This window comes from Molothrus ater, assembly GCF_012460135.2.
Source record: "Molothrus ater isolate BHLD 08-10-18 breed brown headed cowbird chromosome Z unlocalized genomic scaffold, BPBGC_Mater_1.1 matZ_random_MA35, whole genome shotgun sequence".
Taxonomy (NCBI): Eukaryota; Metazoa; Chordata; class Aves; order Passeriformes; family Icteridae; genus Molothrus; species Molothrus ater.
The window spans coordinates 780,363-799,892 of record NW_023416471.2 but is presented as its reverse complement, the minus strand read 5'-3'; the positions used below and the strand labels follow the sequence as shown (position 1 = coordinate 799,892).

General features: G+C 39.7%; 2 protein-coding genes across 7 annotated transcripts in view; one reads left to right on the top strand and one right to left on the bottom strand.

Moving 5' to 3' along the window:
• The window catches only part of PPIP5K2 (diphosphoinositol pentakisphosphate kinase 2), a 47,671-nt gene extending 43,857 nt beyond the window's left edge, over positions 1-3,814 (bottom strand). The window contains exon 1 of the mRNA XM_054518200.1: positions 3,695-3,814. The gene's annotated coding sequence lies outside the window, so the exon portion shown is untranslated. The remainder of the gene's footprint in view (positions 1-3,694) is intronic.
• Positions 3,785-15,341, top strand: GIN1 (gypsy retrotransposon integrase 1). 6 transcript variants are annotated; one of them, XM_036403930.1, is made up of 9 exons: positions 3,785-3,883; positions 5,916-5,960; positions 7,298-7,443; positions 8,350-8,543; positions 9,627-9,932; positions 10,633-10,821; positions 10,917-11,084; positions 11,526-11,814; positions 13,593-15,341. In XM_036403930.1, exons 3-9 carry the CDS (start codon positions 7,305-7,307, stop codon positions 13,889-13,891), a joined length of 1,584 nt encoding a protein of 527 aa, XP_036259823.1. In that variant the 5' UTR covers positions 3,785-3,883; positions 5,916-5,960; positions 7,298-7,304; the 3' UTR covers positions 13,892-15,341. The 6 variants fall into 6 exon arrangements, with proteins under 6 accessions (XP_036259823.1, XP_036259826.1, XP_036259827.1 ...); XM_036403933.1 differs by having other exon boundaries at positions 11,526-11,792; positions 13,593-13,717; XM_036403931.2 differs by lacking the exon at positions 3,785-3,883 and adding an exon at positions 4,208-4,253.
• Positions 15,342-19,530: the final 4,189 nt, after the last annotated feature.

Sequence of the window (19,530 nt, the reverse complement as noted above, 5' to 3'; positions counted from 1 at the left end):
GCTACAAGGTATTTAGGAAAACACTGCACAACAGCTGAGAGGGGTGACAATAACTGAGAGAAACAACTCTGCAGACCCCAAAGTCATTCAGAAAGGACATGTAGGAAGTACTCCAGGCACTTAGAGATTTCCCGACAGTCCACTGTAAAGCAGGCTGTGCCCCTGTAGGCTCACAGAGGTCCACAGTGAAGCAGAGATCCACCTGCAGCCCATAGGGAACCCCACACTGGAGGTAGTGGATACACCCTGAAAGAAGATGTAGCCCACAGAGAGTCTGTGCACCTTGCAGGAGCTGTAGACCATGGAGCAGACACATGGACAGGAATGCTATTCCAGGATGGAGCCCTCTTTTACTTTGGAGATCATATTAAGTGCTCAAGTGGTTCTTTATGGATGAATAAATTAATATATTAGAAAATATATGTAAAAAATGCATCATTGTACATTAAAGAATCAGAGAATGGTTTTGGTTCAAAGGATTCCAAACCCCTACCATGGGCAGGGAACATTCCACTAGACCAAACTGCTCCAAGCTTGATCCAACCTGGCCTTGAAGATATCCAGGGATGGGGCATCCACTTCTCTGGATAACCTGTGCCAGTACCTCACCATTCCCTCAGCAAAGAATTTCTAAATATTTTACCTACATCTCTCATTCCTCATCCTGAAAGTCATTTCCCCTGGTCCTATCACTATAGACCTTTGTAAATAGTCCCTCTCCAGCTTTCTTGTAGTCAGTCTCCTTTTACTTACTGGAAGGTGCTCATAGAAGGCCACTAAATTTGTCAAATTTGCCTTAGTGAAGTCACATTGGCTGTCATCCATCACCTTCTTATCTTCCAAGTGCACCAGAGGATCTGCTCCATGATTCTGCTTAGTAAGCACCTGGTAGCCAATGAATGTGTCTTCTGGGGAAAAAAAACTATGCACTGTTACTCATACTCCATCTTCAGCAGTAATGTATACATGCAGATGTTTTTACCCACACACTTTTCAGCTTGGTGGTTAGGACACACTTCTGATTAACAGAAAACAGGGAGCTGAAACCTCTGATACAGGAGAGAACAGAGATAGTATTTGTCCTGTTTCATTAAACTGTTCTAACCACTAGGCTATTATAATCCTTTCACTTTCTCTCTTCACCACTAAGTAGGATTTTGTGTTTTGTGCCATTGGTTTTGGTTTTTTTCTTTATTCTTTTTTTTAAGGTGGCCTCTGGATTGCTTTTTACAGGAGACGGAATCAGTATTGCTGATTCAGTATTCCAAGCAGAAGACAGGTCCTTAGTCTGCCAAATCTTACCAATGAGACCCTTCCAAGCACCCACTCTCAAGCATCAGGAATCTAGAAATACCCACCTTACTGACATTTCCTACTGGAACTCTGCTCAGGAGTACCTAACATTTCTCAAAACTCTGTATAGATAGGCTAGCTAATAAGCTTCAGTTGGCTAAGTCTTTTTTCTGGGGATCGTTATTATTTTCCAAGAGTATTTGTTCCAAAAAAATATTTGTACCAAAAGTAATATTCAGTCTGATCCTCTGTATTACAGTATCTTAGCAACAGAAAACCGAGAAGAGCCACGTAAGCCCGGAGTCTGTTAAGAGGCCAGCTTTCCAGCAAGGAAATACATGCCTTCTAGGTTGTTCAAAGATAAGATTTCCAATCTTAAAGCACAACTATTCCAGTTTCCAAACTACTTGGCTGATTTCCCCATGTCTACCTTTTCTTCCAGCAATTATATAGTTAGTTAGGCAAAGTATTTTCAGTAATTTTGAATTACCAAACCTAAAGTGAAATAACTTTTCAATGGGTCTTTTCCTGACCAAGTTCTTTGCTTGCAGAACTTATTTTTCCCTAGCAGTTCACCAGTAGAAGAGCAACTTTTCAGCACAGGTAAAACTGAGTTTTATCTTCAAATATTGCAGTATCACAGGCATATTTCAACTCTCTGGTTGAAACTCCAAAATAAACAATTACTATCCCTTAACAGAAGTGTTAAAACAGCCTTAGAAGTCTAGAAAAACCCATCTAGTAAATATCTCTTATCTTCCACACAGGAAGGTAGTGTTATTTTAAACTGGCAAACAACACAAACTGGTATCTGGTATATGTGTTTTAAGTGTCTCATGCATAGCCACAGAACAGATAATCTTCACATTCATTAAACTCCAAGTTCCTTTCTAAATCCTTTCTATGATACTCTGTCAAACATATCACATAAAGTCATTTATATTTGAGACAAGTTTGAATATTTCAGGAAGGGTGGCTTCCAAAATTTTTAAAATCCTACTCACAGACGTCAAAACAGCTTCTCCAGATTCTCACAAAGAACTTTAATTCAGCTTTGTAGAGAGGACAGGTAAAATCTGTACCCAAGTTCATTTGCCTCAGCCTTTGGAGGCCTTGATCTGTTTTAATCGCAACTGCCAGAAGGGTGAAACTTTTTTCCATAGAAAGAATAAGACAATCAAGCCAGTAAGTATAAAAATTGTAATTTCTCACATATTGAACCACAACAGACAAGAAATAGGCTAAAAAAGGTAACAAAGGCCACCATATACCATAAAAAAGTGTTTCATATCAAGAATAGCTTTGTTACTGATTTAATCAAACCTTGTTCACCAAGACAAAGATGGATTCCACAAGAATTTTGATACTCCAAGGAAAAAACCAGCCTAGGCTTGCTACTTGGAGTACAAAGAAGATTCAGAAGGGATGCAGAAAAGTTGGAAAGATACAGACTAAACAGATCAGACGGAAACACCACTTAAAAAGACCAATACAACAATCCAAAAACACTGTAACAAACAGCTGTAAAGGTACACCAGTAGCAGAAGAAGTTTGTGTGAGAAAGAAAACTACTCATTTCCTTGTGGTTATGATACAGATATCCCCCAATCTTCCCGTTCGTGACTGACTACGGGGAAACAATCGCAGTGCCAAACGCCCAGCATTTTCAAAGCTTACCAATACTCTATAAAGTTCCCACGATCTGGAAAACACCACGAAAACAAAGATAAATGTAACACAGGACATACAGTCTTTACATCTCTCTCATCTCTGCTCTTGATATGTAATCTATTCTCACCTTCGGTGCTCCTGCTGGTCCTTCCCCCCCCCCCCCCCATTTTGATTACAGATAGCCATCTCCCTTGCTACAACTTATTTTATACTGAATTTATCACCAGTTTTTGGATGTTAACAGAGTGCTCCAAACGCAGAGCTCCAAGAGGTGGTCTCTCACTTCCCTCCCCATCCCCGTTTAGGCACACACCACCTTTCACGCCGTTGTCATCTGTACCAAAAGGCTTCACCTGACAATGACAGCACCGCACACTGCAACCCCACAGACCCGGCGCGCGGCACTACCTCGCTGATGAAACCCCGTCCGAGAGCAGAACGACCCAGAGACAAAGCGCTGAGCGCACACATGGGCCGTGCCCGCCGCAGCAGCCTTGGGCGTGCCCGAGGAACAGGCGGGGGAGCCCGCGGGGCTCTGCCCACCGCACGCTCCGGTGCGGGGCCGCCGCCCGCCGCACCGCCTGCGCTGCCCGCCCACTGCGACACCGCTTCTCAGGGGAACTCCCGCTCGCCTCAACCACTGCGCTGCCTAACTGCGTCCCGGTCGGGCCAGGAATGGGAAGAAAGGAAAGGCGGGAAAGGCAGGAAACGAAGGGAACAGCCGCCTCACCTGTCCGCGGCGGCCCCGCAGTTCCCCCAGGAGGCGGCACCGCCGCTGCCCCGCCCCCTCCTCTCCCTCCCGCCACTTCCGGGGGCGCCACAAAAGTCTCGGGGCGCCGCTGGGGCTGTGGCTGTGGTTGGTCTGACCAGGAAACTGTGGCCCCCGCAACGGGTCTTGCCGGTACCTCTGCCGGAGCAGGTGCGTGCCCGCGGCAAGGCGGATGTTCACGGGTGTGCCCGCCGGGCGGAGAGGGCGACGGGGGGCGGTGGCGGGAAGCAAAGAGTTCGCGTTGGCGTCGCTCCGTGCATGCGCGGGGTGCGAGGCCCAGGGGATGATCACTCGCTACCGCCGCTCCCGGCATGCCCTGCGCGGGCGCGATGCACGCTAGGATGTGTAGTGCTATGGGCAGGAGGGATGCAGAGGCGCCTCCCCGAGAGGAATCTGTGGAATTCTGGATGGCGGCTGACGCTACCGCGGGCGGCAAGACACGACTTCGCGTGCCTACCCACTCAGCCTCATAGGCGCCCTTCCCAGCCCTCTGTCGCACCTTGCAAAACCAGGGAGGAATGTAAGCGAGTCTGTCAGTCTGGTTTACACATTTTTTGAAGCACCTGGGTTAGAAAAGCGGTGTTTTGAAGCTGTGTACTGGTGACAGACTTTAAGGGAACAGGAGGGGGACTTCTTACATGAACATATACTGATACAACAAGCGGGGATGCATTTAAAGAAAGAGAACAAGTTTAGAGCAGATATTAGGAAAAAAATCTTTACTGAGAGGATGGTGAGGCACTAGAACTGGTTGCCCAGAAAAGCTATGCCTGTCCCATTCCTGGAAGTGTTCAAACCCAAGTGGGTTCGGGGCTCTGAGGGATATCATCTAGTGTAAGGTGTCCCTGAACCTGGCAGCAGTTTGGAAGTTGATCTTTAAAGTCCATCTCAACCCAAATCATTCTGTGACTGTGATTCAGTGCTCCACAGGCAATTCCTGTTTCTTATAAGAACAGCACTCAGAAGTAGGGGAATTGGTCAACATCTGGACTGCAAGAGTAGTTTTGCAGTTAGGATTGTGTTTGTCTGTAGGAGAAAATGGGCATTAAAGGATGAAATAGCTTAGTTTTAGCAGGTGTGACTATTTTGGCTAAGCCACTAAAGCTAAAAGACCACTGGTTATATGGAAGTTTCATTCTCTTTGCTAAAATACTTTCTAGTGTATACTTTTTGAACTTCTAAGGTACTAAAAATGGATAGCTGATTTTATGTCTTTGATTTTTAGACTACCAGATGCATTATGAGTATTGAGATTTAGCATATTAATTATATGAATAAACAAGAAAAACAGAAGATTTTATAAATTGTTCTTTTCAGGGCTGTTTTATTTGGCATTTTTTAGGAGTAGCCAAACAAAGTAAATTAAGTAGTGGGGGAAAAGTTTAGTAGGGGCACAAGAAATTAAATATTCAGGAAGGAAGCTCATATTAGGCAGCAGTCCAGCAGACTTAAGTGCTTAACAGTTTGCTGGATCAGGATCCTAATAAATTAATGTATGTGAGTGCTACATAGCATATTATTCTGTCATTGGCTTACCTAAGCTCTTCAAAATGCTTATAAGAAAAACTGCCATTGCAGAAATGTGGATAGCATGTCTGCTTAGCAGAAGTGTATGCTGTGGTCCTGGTTAGAAGTATGTTGTTCCTGTGCAACTTCATTTTATTAAAATGGGCAATTTTGGGATCCATGGAGAATATTTGCTACTTCAGGCAAGTTTCAAAAGTATTTGAAAAATAAAGATTGTGCTGTAAGATCTTTTCTTCCCATGTGTGAAAGTCTGTGTCAAGCCAAAAGAATCCATCTTCCCTGTGGTTGAGTAAAAGGTCATACCGGGCTAGTTTTGACTTCAGGAAACTTAAGTGCAGGACTGGCCTTGAGGAAGCCCCTGAGTAAAACTTGAATGTGTGCCCCTGGCAGGTAGGATATTTTAATTGCCCTTCACCAATTTTTCTTTTACTGTCAGAAATACTAGTTAATTGACTTCTTTTAAACAACAGAAACATGAATTTACTTCATAGCAACCTCACCTCCTTTGCTGCTGTTAGTTATCCAATTTACCGGTTTGGTGGGTTGGTTTAGCATGTGTTGTCAGATACAAATTTACAGGAAACTGCAGTGTTGGAACAGTCCTGTGTTCTGGCTCCTCTCCTTCCCTGTTCTGAAACACCGTCTTTTTTCACAGGTGAGATCGTGGTGTTGGGAAGTACATCTGTGTTCGTTCTGTCAGGTATGAAAATTTTACTTGAAAGCACTAATGCTGTATGACAAGAGACTTGGCTTGTTTTGATAAACCAGCTCTTGCTTGTATAAAATGAAGTGTTCAGTGAGGCAAAAGCCTTGTCACATTTTGAATGGGAAGTTCCTGTCATGCGTTTGCCATTGCTAACAGCAGTGCTTAGCTCAGGGTGCAGGTTCCAAAAATGACATATAGCATTTTCTTTTCTGGGAGGAAAGGATGAAATGAAAGGCATAATCACTCCTAAGAGGTCTTTACCTCCTTTCCACCACCGGCCTAGTAAAGGTAGGTCAGAATCTATAAATTGAAAAATAGACATCTTGTCCTGCACGTTTTGTTTTCAAATAGCATCACCACATAATGAGATGGTGTTCATTCCAGAGTGATGGGATACTGTCACTTCCCCATAATTATAAGCCACTTATCACATATGGCAGACAAACTAATTACTCTTTTTAGCAGGCTACATAATGTCACAGTCTGGCATTTACTTAATGCTGTGGATAACCAGTATTCACTGTGAAATTATGACATGGCTGACCCCAAGCTTGGTCCTGCTCCTGCAGACATTGATGAAAGACAGATTAAACTGCTGCCTTGTCTATGCTGCTGGAAAAGATTTGGGGAAAAAAGCAAACCACAAATGATGTAGAGGCTGCATCGATTATCCTATCTGTGAATATTTCAATTTTCATCATTACATACTTATTTTGATGTTATTCTTGCTAAACCCAAACAGGTTCTGTATCAGTGGCCCATCTTGCTAATGACATTATTGCTTATTAATGTTATCAGGGAAGTCAGCTTGTGTCAAGGCACAAATTGTTACCTCACATGCAGAGTCTGGTTTGGAATTTCAAAATCTAATTGTCTGATTAATTAGTAAAAAAATAAATTTCCATTCATTTTTCTCTGGGAAGTTGTTTTTTTTTCCTATTTGACTATGTACCTTTTTCTCAGCTAAGATGAATCTTTGGACTATCTCAAGCACAACCAAATTTGAGACGTATCCAAGAATGAGAAGAACAGTTTCTTTCTCTCTGATGCCATTTCCTTTGCCTGTCCAATGAATGTAGTAGAAGCCTCCATTGTGTGGAAATTTTAAAATATAGTTTGACAAAATCAGCTCTGCTTAGAACAAAATTAGTGTTTCAAGCAGTGCTCCTTGTTGCTAAAGTTAACAGTGGATGTGTATAGTGGATGGTGTAATCTCTTCTTAGAGGCTACATAACCAGGATATGTAGCTCTGAGCTACAAAGAAGTAAGTAAAAGCTTGACAATGTCCTTCTCTGACAATTTATCTAATAAATTCTGTCCATTTTGTTCAGATTGGCAATGGTTCGTAGTGGAAAAAGTGGTGGGCTTCACTTGAAGCAGATTGCATACTACAAGCGAACAGGGGAATATCATCCCACAACATTATCAAGTGAAAGAAGTGGAATCAGGAGAGCTGCCAAAAAATTTGTTTTCAATGGTAAAACTTTTCTCTCAAATTATGCTAAAAATAGACATTAAGGTGAAGATTTGCTAATATTAAAAAAAAAGTGAGATCTTGCTTTGTGTGATTTTTGTATGATTCTGTGATTTTAATAAGCATTCTGCATGAGACAAATGCTCTGCAAATCCCTGGTTAATATATAACAGGATGTTTGTAGAAATGGAAGCTCAATCTGCTTTAGTCCATTCCAGGACAGGTTTATTTATCTTTATAAAAGCCAAACCTCATGTTTTATCTTTTTTATACTGTAGAAATATGTAGTCACTGCAATCCATAATGGAAAGGATTACAGAAGAGGAAATAGATCTGCAGCTAGAGACAAGGAATGCTCCATCCAGTGTGGGGGATGACTGGCAGAAGTACAAGGGCAATTTTGCCATCAGTCACCTGAGAGCCTGCAGGCCCTTCCCGACTTTATTTCAGCCCTGGGAGATATATGAGCCTCTATGAGCCATTGTAGTCTGCTGTACTGTCTCAATCCCATCAAAACTGCTAGTGTTGTGTAGAGAGAAGGCAGGGAGGAGTTAAATCTTTGACTATCAATGTCAGGTTGCTGGCAGGCACTCAACAGCTTCACAAACAACAGTTTCAACACTCCTACCTCCCCTTTCCAGTCCCAGTGTTAGTTTGTGTTTCAGTCAGATTTCGTGTGGGAATGCTGTTTGCATTCTGTCTTGCACTTGTAACTCCTTGTGTCCAGATAATAAACATGGCTGAACTAATGGGTGTTTGGAGGACATAATTGAAATGTTTATAAACAAAAAGCTATGTTTACAAAAGTGAACTTATTGTAATAAATGCTATTCTGAGTCATATTCAGTAGTTTAGTAAACCAAACAGAAGACAAAGCACTTGCTTATAATTTGCTGGTACTTCTTTCAGAAAACAAGTTGTTCTATGTTGGAAAAGACAGAAAACAAATGCGCCTGGTAATTGTTTCAGATGAAGAGAAGAAAAAAGTCCTCGAGAAATGCCACAAAAATGCTGCTGGCACTCATCATGGTATATCAAGAACACTGACTTTAGTGGAGTCTAATTACTACTGGACCTCTGTAACAAATGATGTCAAGCAGTGGGTATGGCTTCATAGCTACAGGATACTTTCAGTAGTCTGTTACAAATGTTTGGTAATCCTGTGAACTTTGGTACAGCAAGTGCCCAGCCTGTTTCACAAGAAGGAAATGTAAGCTTGCAATCACACTGCAGCTGGTCATCTTGGCAATGCATGGTGTTTCTTTTTGCTCTTTTACTACTTTTTATTCTTTTACTAATGGCTTGTGCACTACTATGGTGTGGTGGGGAGCCATAATCTCTTTTGGCAGGCAGGGCACATCCAGTCCCTGAGAGAGATTTCTTGTGCAAGGACTCTCATGTATTTTTGTTAGGATGCAATGGGCCATCACAAGGATGTGTGACCAGGGTAGCTACTAGCAGATAAGAATGTGAAAATGGTGTCTCTGCTTTACAATAAGTTGTGTTCAGGAAATAGTTAAATGTGTCAAAGCTTGGGAAAGTTTCTTCTCCTCCACCCAAAGATACAGGCGCAAGAACCCCTAGCACAATTTGACTGTTCAGGAAACTATGTAAATAGTTTAAGGCCAAATTACTGTTGCTATCGGCTTGCTGTAACATGTGAATACTTTGAGTTCATGTGTAACTGTTACATGACATGAAAATGAGTCTGTCCTTTCAATTTAGATTGGACAAGGGTTCTCTATCCCATAGATTAAGTTGTTGTGTATGGGAGATAATGTATACTTCCAGTGTTTTTCAGTCACAGCATACATAGATGAGCCAAAAGGGGAGTGATTGGGACTTCCCTTTCACTCCCAGTTACTTCCTACTTCCTTTACTATTTTACAGATAGTAATGGATTTTAAAATTTGTAGTGTGGACTTGAAAGAGCACAGTGCTTTCAGAATGGAGATAATTCAGCTATGAGTTCTTTTACATGTCCCTTTCCTGGACGTTTTGTTTTGGTTTTTTGCTGTTTCTGAAAAATCTAAGGGTAAGAAATTGTAAGAAAAGTGATAAATTTGTTTTGCATTGCCTACTCTGACCTGATTTACAGAGATATAGTGGAGATCTATGATTCTGATGGTTGTCATCACCTCAACATCACTTTTCATTGATAATACCTTCCCTGATGTCTTCTCTAGGTGCATGCTTGCCAGCATTGCCAGGTGGCAAAGAACATAGCCACCAGAGTACCCAAAATACACCCTATCAAAGCAGAGGACCCATGGACAGCAGTCACTATAGAACTAATGGGACCTTTCAGTGTTACCAACAGAAGTAACAAATACATCACAATTATGACAGATTTGTTTACAAGATGGACTGTTATCTTACCACTGCATGACACTTCGGCAGCTGAAATTGCTAAGGCAATCATAAATGTGTTTTTCTTATATGGGCCACCTCAAAAGATGCCTATTGATCAGGGGAAGGAGCTTGTTTATCAGGTAATTATTTACATAGCTAGTTAATCAGTTTTTTGTTGTTATTTTTTTCCCCTCAAGAAAAATACATTTTCCCTTATATTAGATTTGAATTTTAGAATTTTTCTCAGAAAGACTTTAGTATTTTTTTCTTTAATTGGAAAAGTAAAGATGTCTGCACAATATAAAAAATGTCAAACCAATTATTTGCAATTGTAATGCTATGCAATGTTTCCTAGGACTTTATTCTTTGTAAAAAGACCACAGTAAAATTATCTCCTGGCAGTCATAGTGCAGGTTTTGTCACTTACTTGAATTGGCATAAATTTGTACACTGTATTCTGATGTATGTCTTTCATCCATTTTGCCCAGGATAGCAATAGCTAAGGGTATTTTTGAAGTTGGCTTATAGTGATTATGAAGGATTTACCACACTTTCTTCCTCTAAGAGATGAAGTCATCAGATTGTGACATGGAGGTAATGACAGTTCAAGTTAAGTGGCAAAAATGTAGTTAGGAACCATCAATCACTGGCTCCTAAGCCCTACTTAATGCTTTAGCTCTCATTCACAGTCCTGGTGTGTTCTGTGCCAATATGTATGCAAGACTTTTCCCCGTCACCATCATATCAACCAAAGAGGTGGAAATCTGAGGGGTTTTTTTACTTGAAATGGGATACAAAACAGGAGAAATGTTCACTAATTGTGTTCTTCTTATTTTGAAGATAAATGAAGAACTGTTTGCACTGTTTGGAATGAAGCAAATTGTATTGTCTTATCCTCAGACACATGATGTAAATGAAAAAATTTCCAAGACAATCAAAACTTTCCTTAACAAGTATTGCATAGACCATCCAAATGATTGGGATGAACATTTATCTGCTATAGCCTATGCTTTCAATTTGACAAATTTGGTATGTGAAGATTCTTCTTCTTTTGACTTAAGTCCTCCAAAATGTCGGCAAAGCTGTATGCTAAATTTCCTTGCTTTTGGTTCCCATACAAATAGGAGCCAGATCAAAACACTCCATATTTCCAAATGTTCAACCGCAATCCACGTGTTGTTGAGCCCATGAATATGTGTGTGGAAGGAGAATACAGTAGTTTTGCCAAAATATTTGAAGCAGCTAAAAAATTCAGTCAAGCACTGGAAGAAGACAAAACCTCAGGTTGCCAGGTAAATGTTATATATTTGAATTTTACTAGTAAGAAAATTGAAGATAAAGATGAAAAGTTCTGAGGTATAAAGTATAACTAACCTTTTAAAATAATGTGGGGGGTTGAGTGGTGGTTTTTAGTTTGTTTTCCTTTCCCTGTGATCCCTTAATTTCAGTGTAACACGTATGTATTTGGAGGGAGTAACCTTAAAAGAGACCTGTTGTCAGAAGTTTACTATGTCTGACTTGGAGGGTGGAATAGAGAAGTAGAAAACTGTTGCCTATGGAGTAGTGATTTATGAAGATAAAATCAATTTCTTCATCACTTGTCAGTCCCACATAATTACAAACTACACACATCTAAAACCACTCAATGTCATGCTTAAGTGCTGTTAACCAATGCTACAAAATTGCATGATTACTTTTGGAAAAAAAAGTAACTCACATTTATCTTTCTGTAGGCAGATAAAAAAACTCCAGATGAACAAAAAATCAGAACCAAAATCACAGTCAAAAGGAAGTCAAAACAATTAAATACTCTTCAACTTAAAGTTGGTCATGAAGTCCTCAGGCAAAGAAAAAACTGGTGGAAAGATGGTCGTTTCCAGTCAGAATGGATTGGTCCTTGTATCATAGATTACATCACAGAAAATGGCTGTGCAATATTAAGAGATTCTACAGGATCCAGGCTGAAAAGACCCATCAAGATGTCTCACCTCAAGCCATATGTAAGAGGGTCCAGTGAAAAAGGTGTATATAATAAATTTTAAGTTTGTATTTTTATATATGTAAAAAGGGTTGAGGTTTTTGTTTTGTGTTTTTTAACTGCTCTCTTGTGGTGTTAGGTTATTAGAATGAAAAAGTATCATTCAGTAACCAGTGAGAGTTATATTTGCAGACACAGTTGTGTAATAGCTAAGTAAGCTGGTGAGTGTGTGTGATGTCAAACTACGCAGAGCATGGAACAGAGCTCATGAATAATGTTCAAAGTCTTATTAAAAATAGCCTCTATTAAAGTTGCTTCTACTTATTGGCTTGGATCTATTTGTGCTGGCTGACAAAAGTATAAGAATATGCTAGACGTATAGGCAGGCTGACCTGTTTTCAAGGAGCATTTTCTTACTCTATTTTGGTGTAGGCAGGAGTCACATTAATTTTGCTTATGCAATGGAAACATTTTTTTTTTTTTTTTTTTTACAACATTGGAGTGTCTTCTAAAGCCTTAAAATAGAAAGACTACATCAGGGAACTGATTTTGGAATAGTTTATTTTAAATTGTCCTATTAAAGAAGTCAGCATTTCTCTTACAAGAGTAAATAGAATTGTCATGCTCTGTGGTAGGATGGCTAGAAATTTCCAAAGGTTTGGATAATCAACTTCTGCTCTTGGTCTTAAATTTTCAGCGTGCTGCTTTGCAAATCAAACAGTGGCAGCTGTTTCTTTTCTGCTCATGCTGTCTTTGAGTCACCAGAGCCATTTTCAAAAAAATTAAATACTTGGTATACAGAAGTCTTTCACATACTTCTGTCACAGAACAAGCTGCTTTGTACTTCAGAGTTCTTGAAGAGCAAAATAATTCCCACACTATTGGCATATGTGGTCAAACTTTGGTTCTAATAAATAGATAAACTACATTGAGATGGTAATTTCTTCCATCACCTCTTAAAGCTGAGAGATTCGCAATGCTGAAACTAATTCTGGAATTTCATGTAACAAGCTGAAATATTTTTGTCAGTCATGAGTTATAGATTTAGTAACTAAGATACAGATTTCATCTCATGTCACGAGGCCTCTACTTTTTTTGAATGATCACTCTGTGCCTTCTGGTTCCTCATTAAATTGCTGATGCATGAGGAGGAAGTCACATGCATATCAATCATAGATAATGAACAGCTATTACAATAACTGGTAAATTGTGTCACTGTATGAAAAGCTGAAAGTAGTGGTCTTTGTAGTATTAGAGCCTAATACGTTTACTGCTGAGTACTGCAGAAGCAGTGTGTAAACGTAGAATTCCTTTTTTCAGGAAGTGACTGTATTGTTCTTGGATGGGATAGATTTTAGGGTTTTTTGCTTCTTTTTTTTTTTTTTTTACTTACCTACTTTATTTACTTTTTAAACTTTTTATGGTTTAAGGAAGCCTGTTGTGTGTTGAACTAAGATTTTCCAGTGAGAGCATGAAGAAACCACATTTATCCATGTGCATGCACAAAATGAAAGAATCTACATGTCCATTTATTCAAGTTAGTAGTTGTATTAAAGCATTAGTTCAGTAGGTGACTAAGATAGACATCAAGCTAATCATTGACTTAGCTAAGAAAAGCTCTAAATGTGGATCATATTGTGGATGTAACGAGATGCCAAACATTTGATCCTCAGTGAAATTCGGAAATTCACATAATCAGTTTACTGTCACTCAAACATTCTTGTCCTCTTTTGGAAATTGTTTTGAAAAGTAAGTTAGCACCTCACTAACACTTCAGGTATGGCTTCAGAGATCTGAACTAATGGCTACTTTCCTTTTACAGGCAACCATTACATTCTACAAGGTGCAGTAGTTTTTGACCATGACTATATTGGCTTATCTGAAAGATCTAATAATTCAAGCCAAGCAGACTCTTTTGCTGAAAAAGAAATAAATGCCTTCAAAAGAGATATCGTGTCTGCTGTACAGATTCCACCTGCAGCCTGCAAAGACCAAGAATCAGCAGATGGTAAACTTGAGTCTGAGCTGAGAGAAGATCATTGCATTGAAGCAAACATTACAAAGCCAGAGCAATGGCCATCACCTTGTTGGACACTTCAGACAAAGACAGAGGATACTTAAGCATAGTCTTCTATCACATTTCATTGCCGAGCAGTTTGGAACTACTGTGGCAAACTGAAAAAAAAAAATTAATAGCTCCAACCTCCTTAGCCCAGTCCACTTTACTCCTTTATGAATCTCAGAGTGCTTTAGGTATCTAATTTGTCTGGGTGTTAAGAAAAAGCACTAGTAAAAGCACATATTCTGATCATACATTTCAATTCCAGATTTTGTTGGTAGAACGGCAATGTGGCCATGCCTTACTGTTATCCTCTCAGGACACAATGCATCATTTCACTGTAACGACCTTTTCCATTTAATCCTTGGATGACTTATTCCTAATGTCCACTGTGAGATGAATTAAAACCTAAGCAAGTTGGTGTAAATTTTTCCTCCACTACAGAGAAGCTCGTGTCTTCCTTTTCCTGTTATATCACAGTTTTCTATTCATTTTGAGAAGCTGCAGCATCTGACTTGTACAACTTTTAATTTCTAATCTAATCCATTTAAGATCTCCCAAAACAATAAAACTGCCAAAATCAAATACATGTAGTGTTCTATGCATGAAACAATGAGGGCTTCAGCTGTTCCCTCCTCATCAAAAGTCTACTAGTGTAGGCAGTTTTAATATTTCAGGCATGTGAAAAACCCTTAAGAGCATTTAATATTAATATATGGTTTTTCCACAAACATTTGGTTTCTCCATTACAGTTACGTCTTCACTGAGCCTGTGCGTGTTGGGAGATTTTCCATGGATAGTGGGCTATGAAACATGAAGCAGTGGTATTAACTTATTCTCTGATTTCCTTGAGTAAGTTGTTGCTGGTCTGGACTTCCTGCTAAGATGACTGTTTCTCAAAGTCAGCAGCTCAGCAATTTTTTCACATGGAAAACTGATGAGTGGAAGTCAATTTTTGGTGTTGTTTTGGTTTTGTTGTTTTTTTTTGGGGGGGGGGGGTGTTGTTTGTTTTGTTTTGTTTTGGTAGGGAATTGACATGAAGAAAATTAGCAGAAAACTGAATGAGAAATTTAACAACTTATGGATGATGCTGTGGAAGATTTACTTATCTTGCTCTCTGAATTTTTATGATTCCTCTCATTTCTGCTCCGGAATGTCATGTGACTTAACACAAGTGGAGGAAAGTACTATTTATTAGGAGTTTTCAGTTAATTTTAGGGAATTCGATGTGGTCATCAAGGCTGAGTAGGTACCTACCTCCTACAGAAACTTAAATGTACACTACAGTATGTCTTTAATATGGGCAGCATCTATGTGAGAAAAGAGGTCAGCACCATGTCAGAATCCTATCTTAAACTTCAAATGAAAAATAATTAATACTCTAACTATTTTGTGTCTTCTGAAAATGCAGTCCTACAGATACAGTTTTTCTCCACCAAGACTTCAGAAAGAATCTTTTTGAGTACATTTTGTGTATGCACACATGGAATAAATATTTATTTTTATATATCATCCTTTTGAAGAAAATATTACTGTCAGGGTTAAAACTGGAGAGTAAGGCATTGTTTGTAAGATTCATTTCTGCTTTAGTAGCTGCAAAAGAGAACCAGCTTCACTTTTTTTTTCTTACTCCAAGTGATCAGTTGCTGAATTGTGTGTAGTACAGCAGAGCTGTTTTCTGCAGTAGCCCTGGGCTAACCCAAGTGCTGTAGAGTTGTTAGAGCTACACTGAAAAGAAAGAAAATGCTGCAGTGAGAGAGTAATGGGGAAAACACAGAAACAATTAACATGCTGTGTACATTCAACATATTGCTGATTGCTCAGCCTTCCTGGTAATTTTGATCTACTGTATTAACAAGCAGGCATTAGTGACTTACCAGTGCACTGAAATGTGGCCTCCTGTGGATGGGGGAGGTTCATTGAAATAAAATACGGGGTTTTCAAACTATTGACATGAAAAACATCACTGGAAAATGGAAAAGAAACAGTTTGGCCAAAACTGACACAAGGAAGCAAGATTTAGCAGTGTCTTCAAGAAATGGGTACTATACTCTTCTGCACCTATTAGAAGACCTGCCGGCTTGCTGTCTATATCTTGGTAACGAAACTTTGTAGAAATTTTGAATGAAAAGCAGCACACCAAAAGCTTTAGTTTGAAGGAGAAGGCTCTTCCAGATAAAAGTAACCAGACAGTAAACTGAATCCTAAAACATTTGATTCTGGAGCAGCTAATCCTGAGAGATGCATTCACTGGTCAGTTCTTGCAGCTTGTGTGTAGATGAAGGGATCTGCAGCAAACTTGCTGCACTGGTAAAACAAGCAGGTGTGCCAGTGAACAATAACTTTTGTAGGAAATACAGCATGTCCCCACTGCCAGGCAGTGCTACCCTGTTAAAGATTACTAGTGCTGTAATGAGGAGATCACTTGGATACAAATTTCTATAATTCTGTATTACCACATACTTATCATTACTCACATAGGTGAGCCCTTTTTTGGGTGCTTGAGAAGCATTTCAAAACTCATCCACAGAACTGGAGCATTCAGAAATGCAACTGGTGGCAAGAACTGGTGCCTTGAATATGTAAAGTGATATCTGAGTAAGTGGGTAAAAAGGGAATCAATCAGATTTCATGAATTCAGTACCTAAAATTAGTTGATTATTCTTGGCAATTGATGCCTTTAATTTCCTTATGCCTCACTTCCCCCTTCTGTACAGAATGAGTAACACCATATCAGATTCCTGACAAACTGCAAAAAATACTCATTACTCTTCACAAAGCTGGCAGACATAGTGATAAAAGCCCACAGAAAAGCCCTAAAGCAAATGAGTCCTGTTTAGTGCAGCGTTTCAGTGATATGCAGTAAATAAAACTTGTGCTTCCCCACCAGATTGATTCTGAGTCTTTACCTAGTCAGAAACATCATCCACCCTCCCATAGAATAAAGACCAAGAAGGAAAGCAGAGCGCATAGTTAGGCTGCATACCGCAAACAATTTGTTTAGAGTCTTAGCTTTCGTGTGTTTGCCTCCAGCGGGAGACGTTCTGGATTTGTGTTGGAGCGTCGGTCGCATGGTGGCAGCCTGGATTCGCGGGAGCCGCTGGCCACGGGATGCGCCGGGCTCGCAGGAACTGCTGCCCGCCCTGCTCTTCGAGGACTTCTTTCCGAAACGACGTTCGCAGCAGAATTTTCGGTAATTTTCACGTCGAATTGTCGATAATCACGGGAGCATGAATACATTTCTGAGAGCAACATGATCCGCACTGAGTGAAGGCTGCGTGACTGACCTGTCATGTGAACCAGAGTACAAAAATACTCTACTTGTGTTTTAGGTGGTTTTATACCACAGCTACCAACTGTGGTAAACTTTCAGTACAGCTTTACAGCTTCCAAGCACCTTTCAGTACTCATTACACCTTGTTTGCCGTGGGCAGGATCTCCCAGGCAAGTGCCTGGAATAACGCTATGCCTCCACTTCGTTATGTGCAGCACAGCGTGTGTGACCCGAGAGCAGACCTGAGGAAACATGCCAGAATTGTGGAATTCAGTCCTTTTTTCTGAAAGTAATTTTCTCTTGAGCAGCTGTTTTAGGATGTGTCATGGTTGAAGGAACAATAACAGAGGGGACAGGGTACTCAGAGTACTGAGTGGTCAGGGCAGGGTTCTGCCCTGAAACCCTAAATAACATGTAGCACCAACTTTAGCCACTTTGGTAGTTGCCTAATCTCCATTCTGAAAAAAATTCTTCAATTCTAATTAAAAAAGAGTAGAAAATATAGGTTTCTCATATGTCTCAGAAGAATAACTATAGTCTGTAATTAATAATTTCCCTAGTTTTCTGAACTGTTACCGCTGACTATTTTCTAGGGAAAAAATTACTGCATTTTTAAACCAGTACTTTGGCACAGTGCCCTACAAGAATACTGCCCATACATCATCTGTATATTTTCTAAAAGCTATACAGTGAAATCAGACAGTGCTACACTCACAGGATGTCATGCTTCACATTCAACCTATTAATAAGAAATATGAGTGGAATGGAGATGATGAAACAGTAAAATAAAGTGCCTTCATGACCTGTAGTATTTAGAAAAAAATATAGTGCAGCTTCCAGACTGACTACCACACAGTATCTCTCCAAAACACGTGTCTAACAATGCCAGCTGAATATTCTTTTAGGTTTTTTAGCCACCATGTCCAGAAACAGCAAGAAGTTTGCGGGTTTTGCTTGGATAAGCAGCTATCACTATAGATCTTAAATTCTCTACACTGTCAGCTCCCCTCTTTTCTTCTGCCAGTAATGCTTAGCTATACAGACAAATCTATTTTTTTCCCCATTACTGGAGAAGAGCCTAAAGAGCAGTTACAGTGTAAATTTTACTATCAAGTTTTGATAATTCACATAAAAATATTTTCACATTTAAGAATTAAAAAATCCCAACAGGTAAAGGCAAATCAGGGTGCTAAAACTGTGGCGTACTAGCATCTGTTTTACACAGAAAATACAGTGGCTTAATTTCAGCTCTTATTTTTAATTTACTTGAATATTTGAGTCTGTTTTTGCATTTTTTTTACTGGACAATACAGGAATCCACACAAACTGTAAAGTATACAATGACATAGTCTTTAAAATTTTTAAAGGATGCCCTCATGAGAAATTAAGTAATTAAAGTTGCTCTTGAATTGCTCAGCAGTGATAGTCCCCACAACTTTCACTGCTAATACATATGAAGTCTTTCAAACAAGTTTTTACATACGTATTTGAATGGCAACCTAAAAATCACCAAGCCCCTTCTCTGTAGCATGACACTTGCTTAATCCTAATCCATTGTAGCGTGACAGCTATTACTGACCTAAAAATTCTAATAAAACTTTAATTTAGTTTTGGCAAGGAAGAAGCTTTTGCAATTCACCACAATGATCTATAAATCCTCATTAACTCTACAGTGCACTGCTTGATTAGAAATCAACTTAATCAAGATGCTTCCCAAGGAATCAATTTATATCTAATGATACTTGGTGGCAAGGATAGCTGTTTAATTTGGATTGTAATTTCAGTTCACTGGGACACCTTCAGGTGACGTGGGTGGCACCCTGTGTGTGACAAGTAAGTGCATCCTCCTCATGGCACCTTGCAGTTGCCTCAGTCTGCCCTCACTTACCTCAGGTTCACAAAAAGGTACCAAAAATTACCTGATGCCACTTGCCAGTGGATCACAACCACCTTCCCATAACTCTGTAAGACTTCCCATGGATCAGACTATTTAAAACAGGGAGATGCTTAATACAGTACAGAAAGGTGCTGAGCTACTTGGTCAGCCTAATTTTAACGAAAATATTTAGCCCCTACAATAGCCAAGATTCTTCCTTCTTAAAAAGGCTTAAGAAAAGATTAATAAACAATGCATGGAAGGTAGCACCACATCTTTTTAAATCTTAAAATGTGCAATTACATGTTGTTCATTAAAGCATAGTCTTATCTGGAGCGACTACTGAAAACTAATTTAAACATGCTCTCTAAAGTTCAGACTGAACAACCAGAATTCAACATTTAATACAATAAATAATATTAGCACACAGAACCTCTTAGGACAGAGGATGGTCTGCTGGCTTACTAAAATGGGAACCGATTCAGAAAGCTTGTAGCTTCTTTTTTACATTAATTTTTCTATTGCAGTATGGAATCTCTGGTACATTGTTT

Excerpts from the sequence above, each read along its gene's own strand:
- GIN1 (XM_036403930.1), top strand. The coding sequence starts at position 7,305 with ATGGTTCGTAGTGGAAAAAGTGGTGGGCTTCACTTGAAGCAGATTGCA. Across the intron at positions 9,933-10,632 it reads GGAAGGAGCTTGTTTATCAG|ATAAATGAAGAACTGTTTGC; the intron begins GTAATTATTTAC and ends CTTATTTTGAAG. Across the intron at positions 11,815-13,592 it reads AAGAGGGTCCAGTGAAAAAG|GCAACCATTACATTCTACAA; the intron begins GTGTATATAATA and ends TTCCTTTTACAG.